The sequence below is a fragment of the Heliangelus exortis genome, chromosome 8 (genome assembly GCF_036169615.1).
Source record: "Heliangelus exortis chromosome 8, bHelExo1.hap1, whole genome shotgun sequence".
NCBI lineage: Eukaryota > Metazoa > Chordata > Aves > Apodiformes > Trochilidae > Heliangelus > Heliangelus exortis.
Genome location: NC_092429.1, coordinates 2698615 through 2713429, shown reverse-complemented (window position 1 = coordinate 2713429; position 14815 = coordinate 2698615). Strand labels below are relative to the sequence as shown.

Genomic DNA, 14815 nt, shown 5'->3' with positions numbered 1-14815 from the left:
TGACATGCCCTAGGGTGGCCCCTCCTGTCTCTTGTGAACTGCTTTGGGCAATACCTGAGTTTGCAGAGAAACTGGAGAATTACTGAGAACATCTGTTTTTCTTTGGTTTTGTCACATGTCCTTGAAATAAATACTAAGCAGTGTTATTATTAACCTTTAGAAATGTTCTCCCTATTCTCCCAAATTCTCCCAATCTGGTTATTCTTTTTCATTTCCTGCTAGGAAGAATAGCTTTTAATAAAAACAAAAAACCCCAAACCAAAGAAATTCATTATTATTCCACAGATGTCTTCTGCCTGCAAGAGAGGGCGAGAATTTAAAGGGACATAACTAGCTAGATTTTCTCTATAAACACTTGGCAAAACTCAGCAAGGGTAAGATAATATAGATGAGAAGAGAAGGAACTCTGCAACTGACTGCTGCTTATCTAAAAGCTGTGCTAAGTCTTTCAGCAAGCATGTGGAGATGGTGGAGCAATGGACGTGTAAAAGCTCAACCCAGACAGCTCCAAATCACTTGTTCTGAGCAAGTGAGGTTTGAGGTGCTGATGGATAAGCATGAAGAATTCTGAAAGCTTGTGGAAATAATGAGGTATTCTGTTTCCTTAAAACCTCACCCTTCTGGAAGATGTGGCTCCCCAAATCCAAACAGTACTCTTGTGTTCAGAGCATTTCTATCTGTTCCCACTGTTTCGCAGTAGCCTCAAAATTCTCTGTCTGTCTTTTCCACCATCCACAGTGTTGCAGAGCTTCTCTGGCCAAGTCACTTTTTGCAGATCCTTGTTGCAAAAAAAAAGTCCTGCCCTATCTCCCACACTTTTACTTTGCAGTTTTTGGTTTGGTTTTTTTGGTTTTTTTGGTTTTTTTTTGTAGTGGATCTTCTGTAATTCATGTCCTTAGTGTTTATCATGCCAGATCTCCATGCAGAGTAGAGCTCTGGTTTGTTTGAGAGCACATCCTGCATTTCCACAGGCTGCTAACAGTGGTGAGGTCAGCTCACCCAACTGGTGGAAGTGCTGGCTGGGCTATCTTGGTGGATTTTTATTTACTTCAGGAATTATTTGAATTTGAAAGCTTATCAAACACACAATGTGAATTAAGACTACTGAGTGTAGGTTATGTAGGTGGGACCATTTATGCTTTTTTCCTCATGATTCGTTGGTATTTTTTCCTTTCTTCCCATGCACCCCTATCTCTTGTTTATCTCATCACCCAGTGAGTTTCCTCCATTTCCTTATGAGTTCAGGCTTTTTTTTTTTCCTTATCTCTGCAGCTTTTCCCTGTAGTCAGCATTCAGGGTGTTTTTCCTGGAGCTGGAAAGTCTGAAAGTACACGATATTAAGAGAGTCTAATGAATGAATCCCTGTGACTTTAGTTCTGTGGAGAGCAAATACAAAAGGCAGAGGAAACCTCAGGTTGATTGAGAAATCTGATAAATGAGAATATAGTGACATGCACCTGAGTCCACTGCACAGTGACACTTTCAAAACTACCATCAGCAGTGCCTTTCTTTGATCCTTTTTTTTTTTTTTTTTCCTGAGAATAGCAGGAGCATGTCAGATCTTTTTCTTTTGATCATTCCCTGGAGGCACTTTGCTCCCAGCTCTCTGCTGCACATCCCTCTTCCCCAGCAGATGAATCCTGGCTGTGGGGCTCTTGCCAGCCCTGCCTGGGTTTGAGTAATTGCTGCCCACCGTGTTCATTCTTGCTGTAGAATATATGATATGATTCCAAATCACAGATGATGAAAGCCCAGGGTGGGAAACCCATTGTGCCACCACCTACTCTTATTTCACTGTTCTCTCACCTCCTTTGGGTGTGGCTCTATGTGCTGTTTGGTTTGGTTTTTCCTCTTTCTCTGTGAATTCCTGTTTCTTTGCTGACATTTCCCACAAGAGACACTATGATTGATGCTGGCTGCACACTGGAGCTTCTGAAATTCATTGCTTGATTCCCTCACTGCAGATCAATAAATACTTATGTTTTATTTCCAGTGCTTTGCCTTACATCACAGAAAAGTTCAGCGCTCTCCTTGAATACCTCTCTGTATTTAAGTTTTTGTTACTTCAGCACATCAGCCTGTAGTTTATTTCTTCAGTACAACCAGAGGCCTTGCACTGTGTGGTTTTTCTATGTAGTCCTGCTGACTGCAACCTAAGATGAGTGGAAGAGGCAGGAACCAGTCTTAAACCCTTTGCGTTTCAGTCTGATTGCCTGTGAAGCAGATCTAACAAAAAGGAGCTGAGCACTTTCTCAGGGGTGTTTTCTCAGGCTTTAGAGTACCTTTGGCAGTTCCTACAGCCAGCTCCTGTAAACGTGTTGAAATGAAAGAACAGAAGATTTGGACCCTGAGTCTCAATCCTAAGTTGAGGCCAACCTAAGGAGGGAATGGGACCTCACTCACAGCTGGCTCTTCCTCTCTTCTCCTGCTGGGAAGCACTTAGTGCCTGTGAAAAGACTGCAGGTTGTTCATGGCTCTTGGCTCTTGCATCCCATTGGTATTGTTGGGGTGGATGTGGAGGGCTCTGCAAAGGGAGCAAGTGGCACTTCACAAACTGAGAGCACAGAAGTATTTGGAGTCTTTTTCCAGCACTGAGCAGCCAGGTAAATGACTAGATGAGCAATCCTGCCTTTGTTCTGTGTAATAGGAAGAGAAACAAAAAAATGCATTTGGTCCTTTTCGTTGTTGACAAGTGTCTGTTCCTTGCACAGCATGCTGCAGTGTTGTGTTTAAGAATCTTTCAGTCTGGTATCTTACTCACAGTTTTAAATATGGGTATGTATGTTAGACCTGGAAGTGGTCCCATGCAGAATATACTGAAGCTGGGTTGCTCTGACTTCTGAGCTCTAACATGTGTTTGTTTTGGCTCTCTCGCAGAAACCTGCAGTATACAAATTGGCACTTGTAAAATTGTTCAGATAAATCAAAATTGGTGCAGGGAAAAAAGTTTCAAACTGTTTCTTTTGGGATCCTTCACCATGCTATTTTTGATGCATGTTTTCAGAGGAGTGTTTTTGTGGCAGCAGGCAGTTTGTTGCTTGAAGAAAGCTAAAATATTCTAGGAAGTCAGGCTGGCTGAATTTAGATCTTAAGTGATGCCAAAACTAATATAGCCTGCAACTAAGTGAGAGTGACTTTGCACAGTAAATGTCAGTCACCCACAGCTTTGTCTTACATTTTCATATGAGCCTTTAAAAAAAAGAAAAACACAAACAAACCCCTAGAAAATGTGGTGGCTGCTGACATCCAGTCGACTTAGAGCTACAGCCTGCTGCAAAGGAGAGAGAAAGGGAGGAACTGCTCCTCATCCCCTGGCACAGCCCAGGACCCTGCTGGGGCTGGGGCTGGGGCAGGAGCAGGGCAGTGGGGACCGACTTGTCCCAGTGGCCTGAGGGAGAGGGCAGCTGGGTGGGCCTGGGGTGCCCTCTCTTGGCTGCTGCAGAAACCTCATCCCTCGGGAAGGAAGGGGAAAGGTAACATTATTAAGTTGTTATCAATTTAATTTTCCAGTGAAGTGGACAGAGGGAAGCTCTGTTGGGTTACGTTTCCTGATTTTCTTGCTAAGGATCTATAATAATGTACTGAGTGTGAATCTGTGCAAGCTCAAACCCCTCACCTGAAGCCACAAGGAATTTAGACCTTAACTTGGTGCTCCCGGGACTCAGCATTTTAGCAGAGCTCAGGTTTTTAAGAGGCTTCATACTGCTCTGAATCCAGGGATCCCAAAGGCAGCAACTGCAGTGGCCCCTGCCTGACTCTTGCACAGCTAAATGAATGCAGAACAAATGAGGCTCTGAAAATAAGAAGAAAAATCTAACACCTGGACTCCAGGAAACGTTTGTGGATTTTGATGAGGAGCAGTAGGGAGGGAAAAAACCTATGGTTCAATGTAGTTAAATATATGGTGTGCTAAGTATGAATAAATTGTGACTATTTTAAACAAGTTCATATACTCTATGGCTGGCTCAAGCACAAAGGAAAAGACACCAGCTACAACATACGAGTCCCTCAGAGGGTTACCTGGAGGCCAGCATCTTGGGCTGCTACTGGTGCATTGCAGTGGTCAACTTTCATCCTTTATTCTAGTCAAAAAAATTTTTAACGTGTAATTCTTTTTTAAATAAGCAAAAAGAATATGTGTCAGTGCTTGTGAGTTAAGAGGTTTTGTCTCCTAATAGCCTTACTTTGCAGTCCAATTCCTTTCCTCGTGGTTTATAAATTATTCATTTGTGTAAAGGAATCCTTCAGCAAACTGAACTTAAAAGTTCCCTTCTAAATGTACCAAGACCCATTTGTGTCCTTTTTAAGACAACCAAATTGCACGGGGCTGTCCTGTGCACACTCCTGCTGCTGTAATGCAAACTCATATCATAATTTCTTAAACTACTGAAGTTGAGATCACTTCTGAATTCCATCTGAGCACCATTATGGCAATGTCTTAGTTCTGTGTTTGGGGAGAGGGTTTCTTCCCAGCCTGTCGGCTCCATCCAAAGTAAATGAACCTTTCACTGTAAAGCAGAGACTGAAATCTGGTCCTGACTGCAAGTGACTAAAAATCACTATTATCTGCCTTCACGGGAGCCAAGGAAAATGAATCAAGAGCCTTAGGGTCTGTGTGCAGTTGCAGTTAGTGCTGGATTTTAACCTTGAATGCCTCTCTCTGGTCTGCTGACATAGGGATGGCCTTGAAGTCCATCAGGGCACTGTGAGAGTGAACTTGCTTTTTGCAGTTAGTGTAAAAAGTAAGAAACTGTTCCTCAGGCTGCTGCTAGCACTGCTTTCTTTCAGAAACAAGACAGCAATGCACACAGTCCAGTTGAGCTCACCAGTTACCAGATGTGAATGGGAATTCAGTGTTTGCTGCTTTCTCTAAGCAGGTGATGTTCTTCAGGGTGTTTTTGGACTTTTTGAGTGCAAGAGGAAGGCTTACAAAAAAAATTGTTGCTTTTATTTTGGTATAAGAAGCATGGTGCAATCCACCACTGCTATCACCTTCCTGTTATACAGATTATACATTCATGATTACACCTGGAAAACCAGTAGGTCCCTGCCTTCAAGGGTGATTTTTTTTGTTGCATTCCTCATGGCAATCCCAGGTAACACTCAGGGATTTCCAGCGCTGCTCTTGTTACCAGTTTAGCCCTGTCACTGTGTACTTTCTATTGCTCTTCTCTTCCTGTACAATAGCTCCCTCTGCTTGAAAACAGCAGTGTAATTATAATCCCTGTTTTCTATTTGCCTGATCAACCGGCTTCAACCTCGGCCCCTTGCTTTAAGATTTCTGCTGCTGTTGCTCCTCATGAAGTAATTTCAATGCACAGCTGGTGCTCCTACATGTTAAAAAGTAGCAATGATAACTGTGTTGTTCTTGAAAGTTCACTGCCTATTAGCTGCCTGTGTTTGCAGGACTTCTATCTTCATTTGTTAGCATGAGGGTTAGAGCTGGTTGGAACAGTTGTTTCAGCTAAATTCTCTTACCAAGACATAATGACTTATTAAAGCCAAAATGTTTTTATTTCAGAAAAAAATTTAAGTTGCAACAGGAATGTTTCTCGTCAGAAATGTAGTAGTTAGGCCATTGACCTTGAATATCTACAGAGAAGAAGCTACTGGTGAGATTCTCGTGTCCTACTGAAGTAGTTCTGATCTGGAACCCCCCAGAAAAGCATCTTTGGATCAGACAGAGCAGCAGTTTGAACCTGGTTCTCCCACATTCTCAGCCAGCACCATAATTAGCGGGCCAGTCATTCACATGCAAATTTTTTTGTCAGCTTATTTGCATCAGTAAGGATGACTGCTGGTTTGGTTTTGTTCATTTTTTAATCAATATAGCTAAGCCAGCAGAAGTCAAATTATCAAAGCTGTTGTGTCAGCAAAGGTGTAGTTTTGCTGAGAGAGCGTTCACCCATTTAGGGAACCAGCATAAACCTTGCTTGCCATGGCAAGATGAGCCCACGATAGCAAAACTTGCTGGTTTAGTTCTATCAGCAAAGCCTTCCTAATGTGGACAGAGCTTTACTTGCTCAAAAACGGCTGTCTCAACACAGCCCTGGTTTTGCAAAGAGGTCCAGAAAGGTTATTTTGATTTTGCATTGGAGCCAACCCAAAAATTAAAACCATCTCAGAAGTCTTGTGGCAAACAGACTGCTTGTTCTGTGGTCAGCTGTCATCAGGATGGTTAAGGCACATGGTTTTGTCAGCAAGGGCAGACAAAGCTGACTCCCTACACAAAGGGTAGCTGTAACTTTACATTTTCAAAATTCAACACTCTTAAAATCATTTTTTTTTCTTAAGCCTCTGGCTTTTAATGGACTTGCTGCATTTGGGTTTGTTTTGTTGCTAAAAAATTCCAAAGTGGATGCAGAATCTGTGGCTGGCTTGCTGCTTGCCACAGAGGGAAAGCCTTTCCCCTTGGCATTGTGCAAGGCAGGTTTGAGCACAACCCTTGGCCAGCCCCAGCAGGTTGGCAGGGGTTCAGGAGGCAGAACTCCATCCTGCACCAGAGGGAGGTTGCTGGGCTTGATAATCATGACATGATATTCACAAGGAAGCTTCTTCTGTACAATGTGGATAGCCACTGTTTAGGAAGATTATAAAATGGCAGGATTAGGTGTTAGAAAAGGAGAGAAATATTAGCAAAATGTGGATTTACTTGAATTCAGCTTGAGTGTGGCTCTTCCTGCTGAGCTCTAATTTCAGTTCTCTAATTTCAGCCATTTGCAGATATTACATTTGTCACCTCATATGTTTGCATGTGCTTTAACAAAAACCCCAAAACATGTTTCCTTGGAAAGCAATGTATAGTTACATAAAAATAAAAGAGTTAAGAAAGCATTCCTGTTTTCAAATTAACACCGAGGTGGTGAATTCATGGTGGTCTTTGTGATTTGGATTTTGCACCTTTTTTATCCCTCCCGTGCCCTGAATAAGATGCAAGTCCTGAGGGGAAAATGGGACACAATTACATATTTGAAGACACAGTGAATACAATTCTGAACTTTATGAGGCCTTAGCAAGGGAGGGGAAGATTAATTCTAACATTAAAAATACTCAAACAAACAAAACAATGAAGGAAACAAATGAAAACATCCATACATTTGTTTTGTGTATCTTTCTGCCACTATGTAACAACTTCTGATCATTTAATTGGATTGAGGATGATTTTCTAAATGCCATGTACCATAGAAATTATACATGACACAACAGAAAGCCCAGGACTGGAAAAAAATTTAAGTGAACTGAGTATCTTTGCATCAGTTTGCAGTCTCTCCAGTCTGTATATTTTTACTTCATATTTCTGTATATTCTGTATTCACCGCCACAGTGTTTCTTGTTTTCAGCAATAATCCTGATTACTCTTCTATTGCTGTCCCCTGTGTTTTCTGTTAAAGAAGGTTCATGGGAGGAGAAAAGGTTTTCTCTTAGTTGTCATGCAGATTTGACAAAGCAGGAACACTGCAGTAATAACACAAACATACACTGCAATTTCTTGAACGTTTTGGGGTTGATTTTTCATCTTAGTTTAATAATAGTTTTAATTAAACTTCTAATCTTGCAATGGTGTCCTTTAACATTGATTTTTCCTGCTGTGAAGCTCTTGAATTGTATGCAGAATGGTTATTTTATGTAACATTAGCATGTAACAGACTGGATGGAGGCTTGTGGAAAAGTGCCAGTGTTTTTCTGTTTGCAGGTCTGCCTGGCCGTGTATGTGTATTGAGGAAGAGGGCAGGCAGGGTATCAGGCAGCTTTCAGATCTTAAAATTTCTTAATGGATTTAGCAAGTGATGGAATAGTGCAAACCTTTCTTTTTGTAAACTGTAAGCCTTGGCAGTATTAGTAGAGAGTCCTTTTGACCATCTCAGCAAGCTTCAGGTCTGTAGAATTAGACAATGAACGTGCTTAAGTGCTTGTTGCACAGTCAAAATCAGCATCATCTTTCTGGGGGCTTTGACTTTTTTAAATTTGAATTTTTTTTTTTTCCCAGGATCCCTTGGATCCAACAAGAACAGCCATTGTGATCAGCTCCTTGGTGGCAGGAGGGGTAGCTGAACGTGGGGGTGAGCTTTCACCAGGTGACCGCTTGGTGTTCGTAAATGAGAAATACTTGGACAGTGCAACTTTAGCAGAGGCAGTGGAAGTGCTGAAATCTGTGCCCCCAGGTACAGTTTCTCTTGGAATCTGCAAGCCTTTGGTGGTAAGGACTTGTTTTAACTTTTTTTCTCTTTTTTTTTTTTTTCTTAACTTTTTTTCTCTGTTTGATTTTTTGACGTGTAGCTTGGGTTGCTGTATTAGGGGTGGGGGATGAAATTCAGGGTATGCATGGGGAAAGCAACTAATTTGCTATGCATGCACATCCACGTGGCCAGAAATTTGGGGTGGATGATGAATGGACAGCTTGATGTCCAAAATATCTGACTGGAAAAGCATTGTTCTCAAGTTCCTCCTGAAAGAACATCCCCATGGAATCAGAAGATGCAAACATACACACTGGGCCTCGTGCATGGGTGTAACGTGGTTTGAGCAACTCAGCAAATGAGTTAAATACATGCTGAAGTCCATTTCACTCCAAGGCACTGCTAGGTGCTTGCTTGGGCTCCACTGACGTTGAAGAAACTTAATCTGTTTGAAGTCAAGACTGTAAATTCAAGTAAAATTTCTTTTTTCTAGAATCAGGGCTTTGGAACAGACAGTAGTTTACTTGAGAACACTGCAGTATTGTTCATCAAGGGCACCCAGGCAAAATTAATTAAAGTACAGCACCATCTAATAGAAAGTGCTTGTAATTCAAACTGGCAGAGGAGTGGTGCAATAGGAATGTAAGAAGGCTGTTATGTATCTTCTTTCCTTTTCTAAAAAGTGATCTCTCACTGTTCATATCTTTGGATTTTCTTTCTTTCCTACAGATCTCTTTATTTCTTACTGTATCTTTACTGATACTTTAAAAGAATAAAAGCTGTTGTCTTTGTTTCCTCCATTTGTGACTTTTTTATAATTCTGTAACTTACTCCCATGTTTTTTCTAATGGCTGGTTCTTCCTCTCCATTTTAGTTTCTTGAAAACTGTGGGTTTTTTGTGGTTTGATTTCCTGACTTATCATTTTGATTGCCTTTCTTAGGGAGAAAACAGAGAGGAGGAGGAGAACATGCACAGTGTGGATACCAGCAACATTAAAACCAGCCCTGAGTCTCCAGAACCAACAGATAATATTAATTTCTCAATAATACTTGAAGCACCACAGGTATTTGGTTACTCCTTTAGTTCAGCTTTAAATTTATACAGACAGGAAATGTTTTAAAGTAAAAAAACAATATAAAGTCTTTAGTGTAGGATAGACTTCAGGATGTTTTTTCTCTGAAAAAGACTCTTAACAGCTAATGCTATACTAGTTTATTGTGAACATTCAGTGTATGCATAGCACTTACCAATGCAGTTCCCAGGCTGCCTTATCAAATTTACTATGTCATTAAAATACCTTGGGTTACTTTGGATTTGAAATAGGAATGCTGTGTTATTAGTAGTCATTAATAGTTGGTTCAGCTTTACAAAGAAAGTAAGGTATGGAAGCAGAACAATTTTTATTATAATGAAGCAAAACAAAGAAAGAGTCTGGTATTTAAAGTGAGCTTGAAATCTGTTCTTCTTCATAGATTTGTGGTCTTGAGTTATTTCTTTACTCTCTTGCCCAGTTCTCTTCTTTCATAATTTGTGAGAAATAATTGTGTTGTGGTTTGTCTATTTTTTTTTGTGGGAGGATGAGGCACTAAAGATAGCAAAAAACTCAGATACCTGGGTAATTGGTAATAATATTGCAATACTGGCCTGTGTAGAGTGAGATGGAAGCAGCTCTTTTTGAATTGTCATCTGTTCTCAAGTGCTTTGCAGAATTTTTATTAATTTACATTGATAAATGCATTCTTTTTTAGACCAGAAAAGACAATATATAAAGGATCATCCAGACTGCAACACAGTAATAAAAATAAATTCTAAATTTTCTTGCTGCTTAGCATGTCTGCCTGTCTGTGGATACAAGTATTTCTTTAATACTGAAAGGCTAAATTAGAGCCACCAAAAGGAGCAATATTACTGGGTAGATGTAGGAATAGGACATGATACTTGCTGATTGGCATCATGTAAAATGGAGTTTGTTGTTTTCTGGGTGCCCAGCAAGGGTTCCTGGCAGAGCAATTAGTCCTCTGCCAGCTTGGATTTGTTCTCTGCTTCCTAAGTGAAACTAATGTTGTTTAGTATTTTTAAATCAAATATTTTATCTTAAAGTCCCTGCTGAATATAGAAACTGGGATGATGAATTTGTACAAAATACACATAGAGGTATTTGCTTGTGTTTTACCTTATGTCTGGCAGCACTGAGAGTAGCTCAGAGCAATTTCTATCCATTTATTATCTTACCTGCTCATTAGAAGAGCCAGGAGTGGTTTGTCATGATGGCTTCCACTCTTACACACTAGCAGAGTGCTGACAAAGCTGACTTTTGAAAATAAAAGATTTTATATGCCAGAACAGCAGACTTTGCTGTCATGTTTGCAGTATTTCCTGTTCCATTGGTAGTGTCTGCTGCTGCAGTGCAGCAGTCTGTGATTCCAGACACCCAAGTGCTGGGTCAGGAGATGGGCACACAACTGCTCCTGAGCTACATCCACTGTTTCATGCAACAGTTAAGTTGGTGCCTCTTACAGAAGTGTCTGGAGAATGATGCTGCCAAAGGGAAGGGGAAAGAAATGGAGTAAAGATGGAGAGAATTAGAATCTCTTCAGGCTGGTAGATTGAGGTACACAGGTCAAATAGATTAAAGGAACGTTTAATGCTTATGAAAAATGTGCTAATTTCTAGACTGCTAATGTTCTGCTTTTGTGCCAACTAGTATTATTGCATTGTTTCCCAATGCTCTTGCCTGCCTCTTGTTTTCTTTTCTGCCTCTCATTTGATCAATGCAAACATTTTGGCAGCCTCTGGCTTTTTTTTTTTTTTCCTTCTGCGTTTGTTCAAACCTAACAAAACAATTCTGACACTGAAGGTCAAAAATGGTGAAGTACCTTGGGGGGTCTGGGAAAGGGGCAGGAAGCAGAAAGAAAAACATTTTCATTGAGGACCCCTGAATCTGTAGGTTGGTTTTAGTGTTTGGGTTTTCAGTGGCTTGAAGCTTGGGTTTGGGTGTAGGTACTTGGTGGCCTGAAGAAGAAAGAGGAAAAACTTGGTGTGTGGGGCCAAGCTGTCAGTTTGCCCTGCAAGGCACAACATTTCAGATCCCTTTGCAGACTCACCCTGAGCCAGTGAGTCACACCCCATTCCATTTAGGAGAAACACAGAGCACTGGAAATTGGGGCAGCTCTTGACAAATCCCAGAAAAAGAACTGGCAAGTGAGATCTTTCAGAGTGGGTTTTAATATCTTTTCTCTCATTTCTTTGGTTGGTTTTCTTGGTTTTTTGTTTTGTTTTGTTTTTTTTTAATTGTTGCTCTGTGGTTTGAATTCATTAGAAAGCTGAGCACTCTTCTCTCTAAAACAGTAAGGGTCTTAGATAATGAGCATTTAATTATGTCTTATTTCTGAGGCTGTGGGTCATCCATTTCCCTTCTCTCCCAGGTTAAAATGTATGCCTAGGGGAGGGACAAATGACTGTGTTTTTTTGGTATGTTGGGTTTTTTTTTTAATGCTGATAATGTTGCAAAAGAAACTCTCAAGCTGTTTTTTATTTAACTGATGGTATTGTAAGAAATGTACATGCATTCATAAGGTGACAGCAACTAAGTCTGGAACACAGAGATACTTTAGCTGCGTTTATATATGCTTTTTCTGGTAGGTTTTTTTGTGCTATTTAATAATTGCCATTCCCTAACTTCTGTCCAGGTTGGTTATTCTGAATGACAGCAGCAACAGCTTAGCTGCACAACTTAAATTTTTTCATATTAGAAAAAAAAAAAACCAAACCTAAAGTCTACTTTTGGTGTTAAAATCATATGTCACAGAGTCCATTTTCTTCTAGAAAATGCAAAAAGGTAGAAGATTTTCAATTTAAAAATCAGGATGTACTTTTAATATGGGCCTAACATAAAACATAGTTGAAAATCGTAGCATTAGCAAGAAACGTAATGTAAAATCTATATTCCTGTAATGTTTTATACAGGGCTTCAGAGATGAAACACCTTTTAAAGAAGAACTTGTTGATGAACCAATTTTGGGCTTGGGAAGGTCATTTAAGCTTGCTAAAAATGGCAACAAGTATGAGAGTGAGTCCTGGGAGATGCATGAATTTCTGAAACCCAGAGCAGAAGAAGTGGAGGACGAACGGGAAATGTTGGTGGATGATGAGTATGAAGAAGATTCAGACTTCTTTAATTATAATGCATCATGTGGACAGAAGGCAACTTCAGAGAGGGACCTGGATACAGAACGATGGGCAAAGCAGCTTGAGACCAGTGATATTCGTGGCTTCAGATCCAGTGTTACCTTAAGTCCACAACAGTCCCTGGAATATCCATTCAACAAAGATCAGATGGTAAGGAATGCTGTGTTGGTCTCAGTGATGTACCCAGACCATGGGACCCTATCCTCAAAGCAAATTCCAGACCTAAACTCTTTAAGGAGTTGGAAGCTTCTTTTGGTTACTTGGTGCCTTTATATTTAACTGTTGGAGTGAGGTAGGGGCTGTGGTCTGTGTAGTTACAGCCATCCTGTACTTGAGTCATCCCTGCCTTGTGGGTTCAGTTCTTTTTTGCTATCTGATGAGGTGCATGTCAGTAGCAGCAGAATGGTTCATGGGTTTAATAGTCCAGGGGCTTCAGCAGCAGTGTCAGTGAAAGGAGCTCCCACTTTTCCTCATTATTTTTAATCCAAATCACTTCACAGAGCCAGATGATAATGCAGCTGAGTGAAAAATGGTATGGTGGAACCAGTTGTAGCAAGCACACTGGTGGCTGAAGGAGTAGGAGACAGAGCTTATAAATAGCAAAACTGTTATTTTTATGTCTTCGAGTATTCTGAGATACTATTTTTCCCTTCTGAGTCTTTGTTAATTCCCTTACCTCCAGTTGGCAGACTTTTATATAAAAAAATCTGACGTGGTAAATCACAGCCACAGAGAATTTCAGGCTTTGTTGGCTTGTCCCCTTATGCACCATGTACATGGCAAGGCTAAAGTGCAGCTTCTAGTGACAGTTGAATAGCAGAGTGCACAATGTTACAGTTAGATATTTGTCACTTAAAAAACACAAATGAGCAAGAGTAAAGAACTTCTTGACTGAATTCTGCAGGCAGAAAGATCCAGTTGCTTTATATTGCAATTGTACACAATATTTTTCATGCTGCTTCTTAATATAGTGCATAAATGAGCAGTTAGCATTTCATACTTCTCTGAATAAATATGTAGTTGAGAAAATGTGAATATTTGCTGTAAAAATCAATTTTCATGTCAGATGACCCTGTATAAGTTGATAGCATTCCTTTCTAACTTTAATTACTTTTTGTTTCCTCTGTGCAGTGTGAAGAAAATGCTAGTATAAGTTCCCTGTCTTCTGGAACAACAGCACACAGTGGCTACCAAAAGGACATATTTGATACTGAAGCTCCTCAGTCAGGAGCAAAAAGCAAGATGGACTTAGGTTTGTAAGAAATATCTTTTTCACCTTATAATTTAAATTTGCAAAATTAAATTTTATACCAAACCCACAAATTATTTTAAATGGTAGAATATTCCAATGAAGATTTCTGCAGGTCTCCAAAAATGAAAACTGGTAGGTGCAGGGACAGGAGGCAGAAATTTACATCTACACCTTTTCTTCTTCAGGTACAAAGCTTCGGTTTGACTCTAAAGGCTGTGAGCTTGCTGTTGATCTGGAAGCTGTTGAAAAGGAAGAACTAAAAAGAGAGGATTATGTTTTTACCAAGAATGAAGAGTCTGGGAGAGTTACCACCTTAGCTCAGTCGAGAACAGCATTATACAGGTATGGAGAAAAAGTTCAGTTTTCACGTGATTTTCAGTGAATGCTCTTCCTTTTCTCCTGCCTTTTCTCCTGCCTTTTCTCCTGCCTTTTCTTCTGCCTTTTCTTCTGCCTTTTCCTCTGCCTTTTCCTCTGCCTTTTCCTCTGCCTTTTCCTCTGCCTTTTCCTCTGCCTTTTCCTCTGCCTTTTCCTCTGCCTTTTCCTCTGCCTTTTCCTCTGCCTTTTCCTCTGCCTTTTCCTCTGCCTTTTCTTCTGCCTTTTCTTCTGCCTTTTCTTCTGCCTTTTCTTCTGCCTTTTCTTCTGCCTTTTCTTCTGCCTTTTCTTCTGCCTTTTCTTCTGCCTTTTCTTCTGCCTTTTCTTCTGCCTTTTCTTCTGCCTTTTCTTCTGCCTTTTCTTCTGCCTTTTCTTCTGCCTTTTCTTCTGCCTTTTCTTCTGCCTTTTCTTCTGCCTTTTCTTCTGCCTTTTCTTCTGCCTTTTCTTCTGCCTTTTCTTCTGCCTTTTCTTCTGCCTTTTCTTCTGCCTTTTCTTCTGCCTTTTCTTCTGCCTTTTCTTTGCTGGCTAATCATCAAAAGCTGTATGAAGAAGTAAGGTGTACAGAGATGGCCAGTTCTAGGACTTCTGCCTGATAACTGAATTTTTGCCATACAACCTTATGGAATCTTTACCTCCTGTTTTCCCTCTCCTGAGTAGTAGTAGTGGGACAGGAAAGTGCAAATGGCTCTGCCACCTACATCACCTGTCCTTGGTGAAAGGAGTATGGATGTGTCCTGGAGGAGAGGGATGTAGCATTTACTGTCAGTATCAGTCAGTGCTGCTTAAGGAGCTCTCCCCTTCGTTCCTCATCACAGCTCTGGCCTC

General features: G+C 40.5%; 1 protein-coding gene across 11 annotated transcripts in view; it reads left to right on the top strand.

Moving 5' to 3' along the window:
- PATJ (PATJ crumbs cell polarity complex component) overlaps window positions 1-14815 on the top strand; it is a 147652-nt gene that overhangs the window by 44112 nt on the left and 88725 nt on the right. For all 11 annotated transcript variants that reach the window (XM_071749952.1, XM_071749955.1, XM_071749954.1 and 8 more), the window contains exons 18-22: window positions 7988-8197; window positions 9119-9241; window positions 12145-12516; window positions 13498-13618; window positions 13804-13960. In XM_071749952.1, the coding sequence (XP_071606053.1) occupies window positions 7988-8197; window positions 9119-9241; window positions 12145-12516; window positions 13498-13618; window positions 13804-13960 (983 nt within the window). The remainder of the gene's footprint in view (window positions 1-7987; window positions 8198-9118; window positions 9242-12144; window positions 12517-13497; window positions 13619-13803; window positions 13961-14815) is intronic.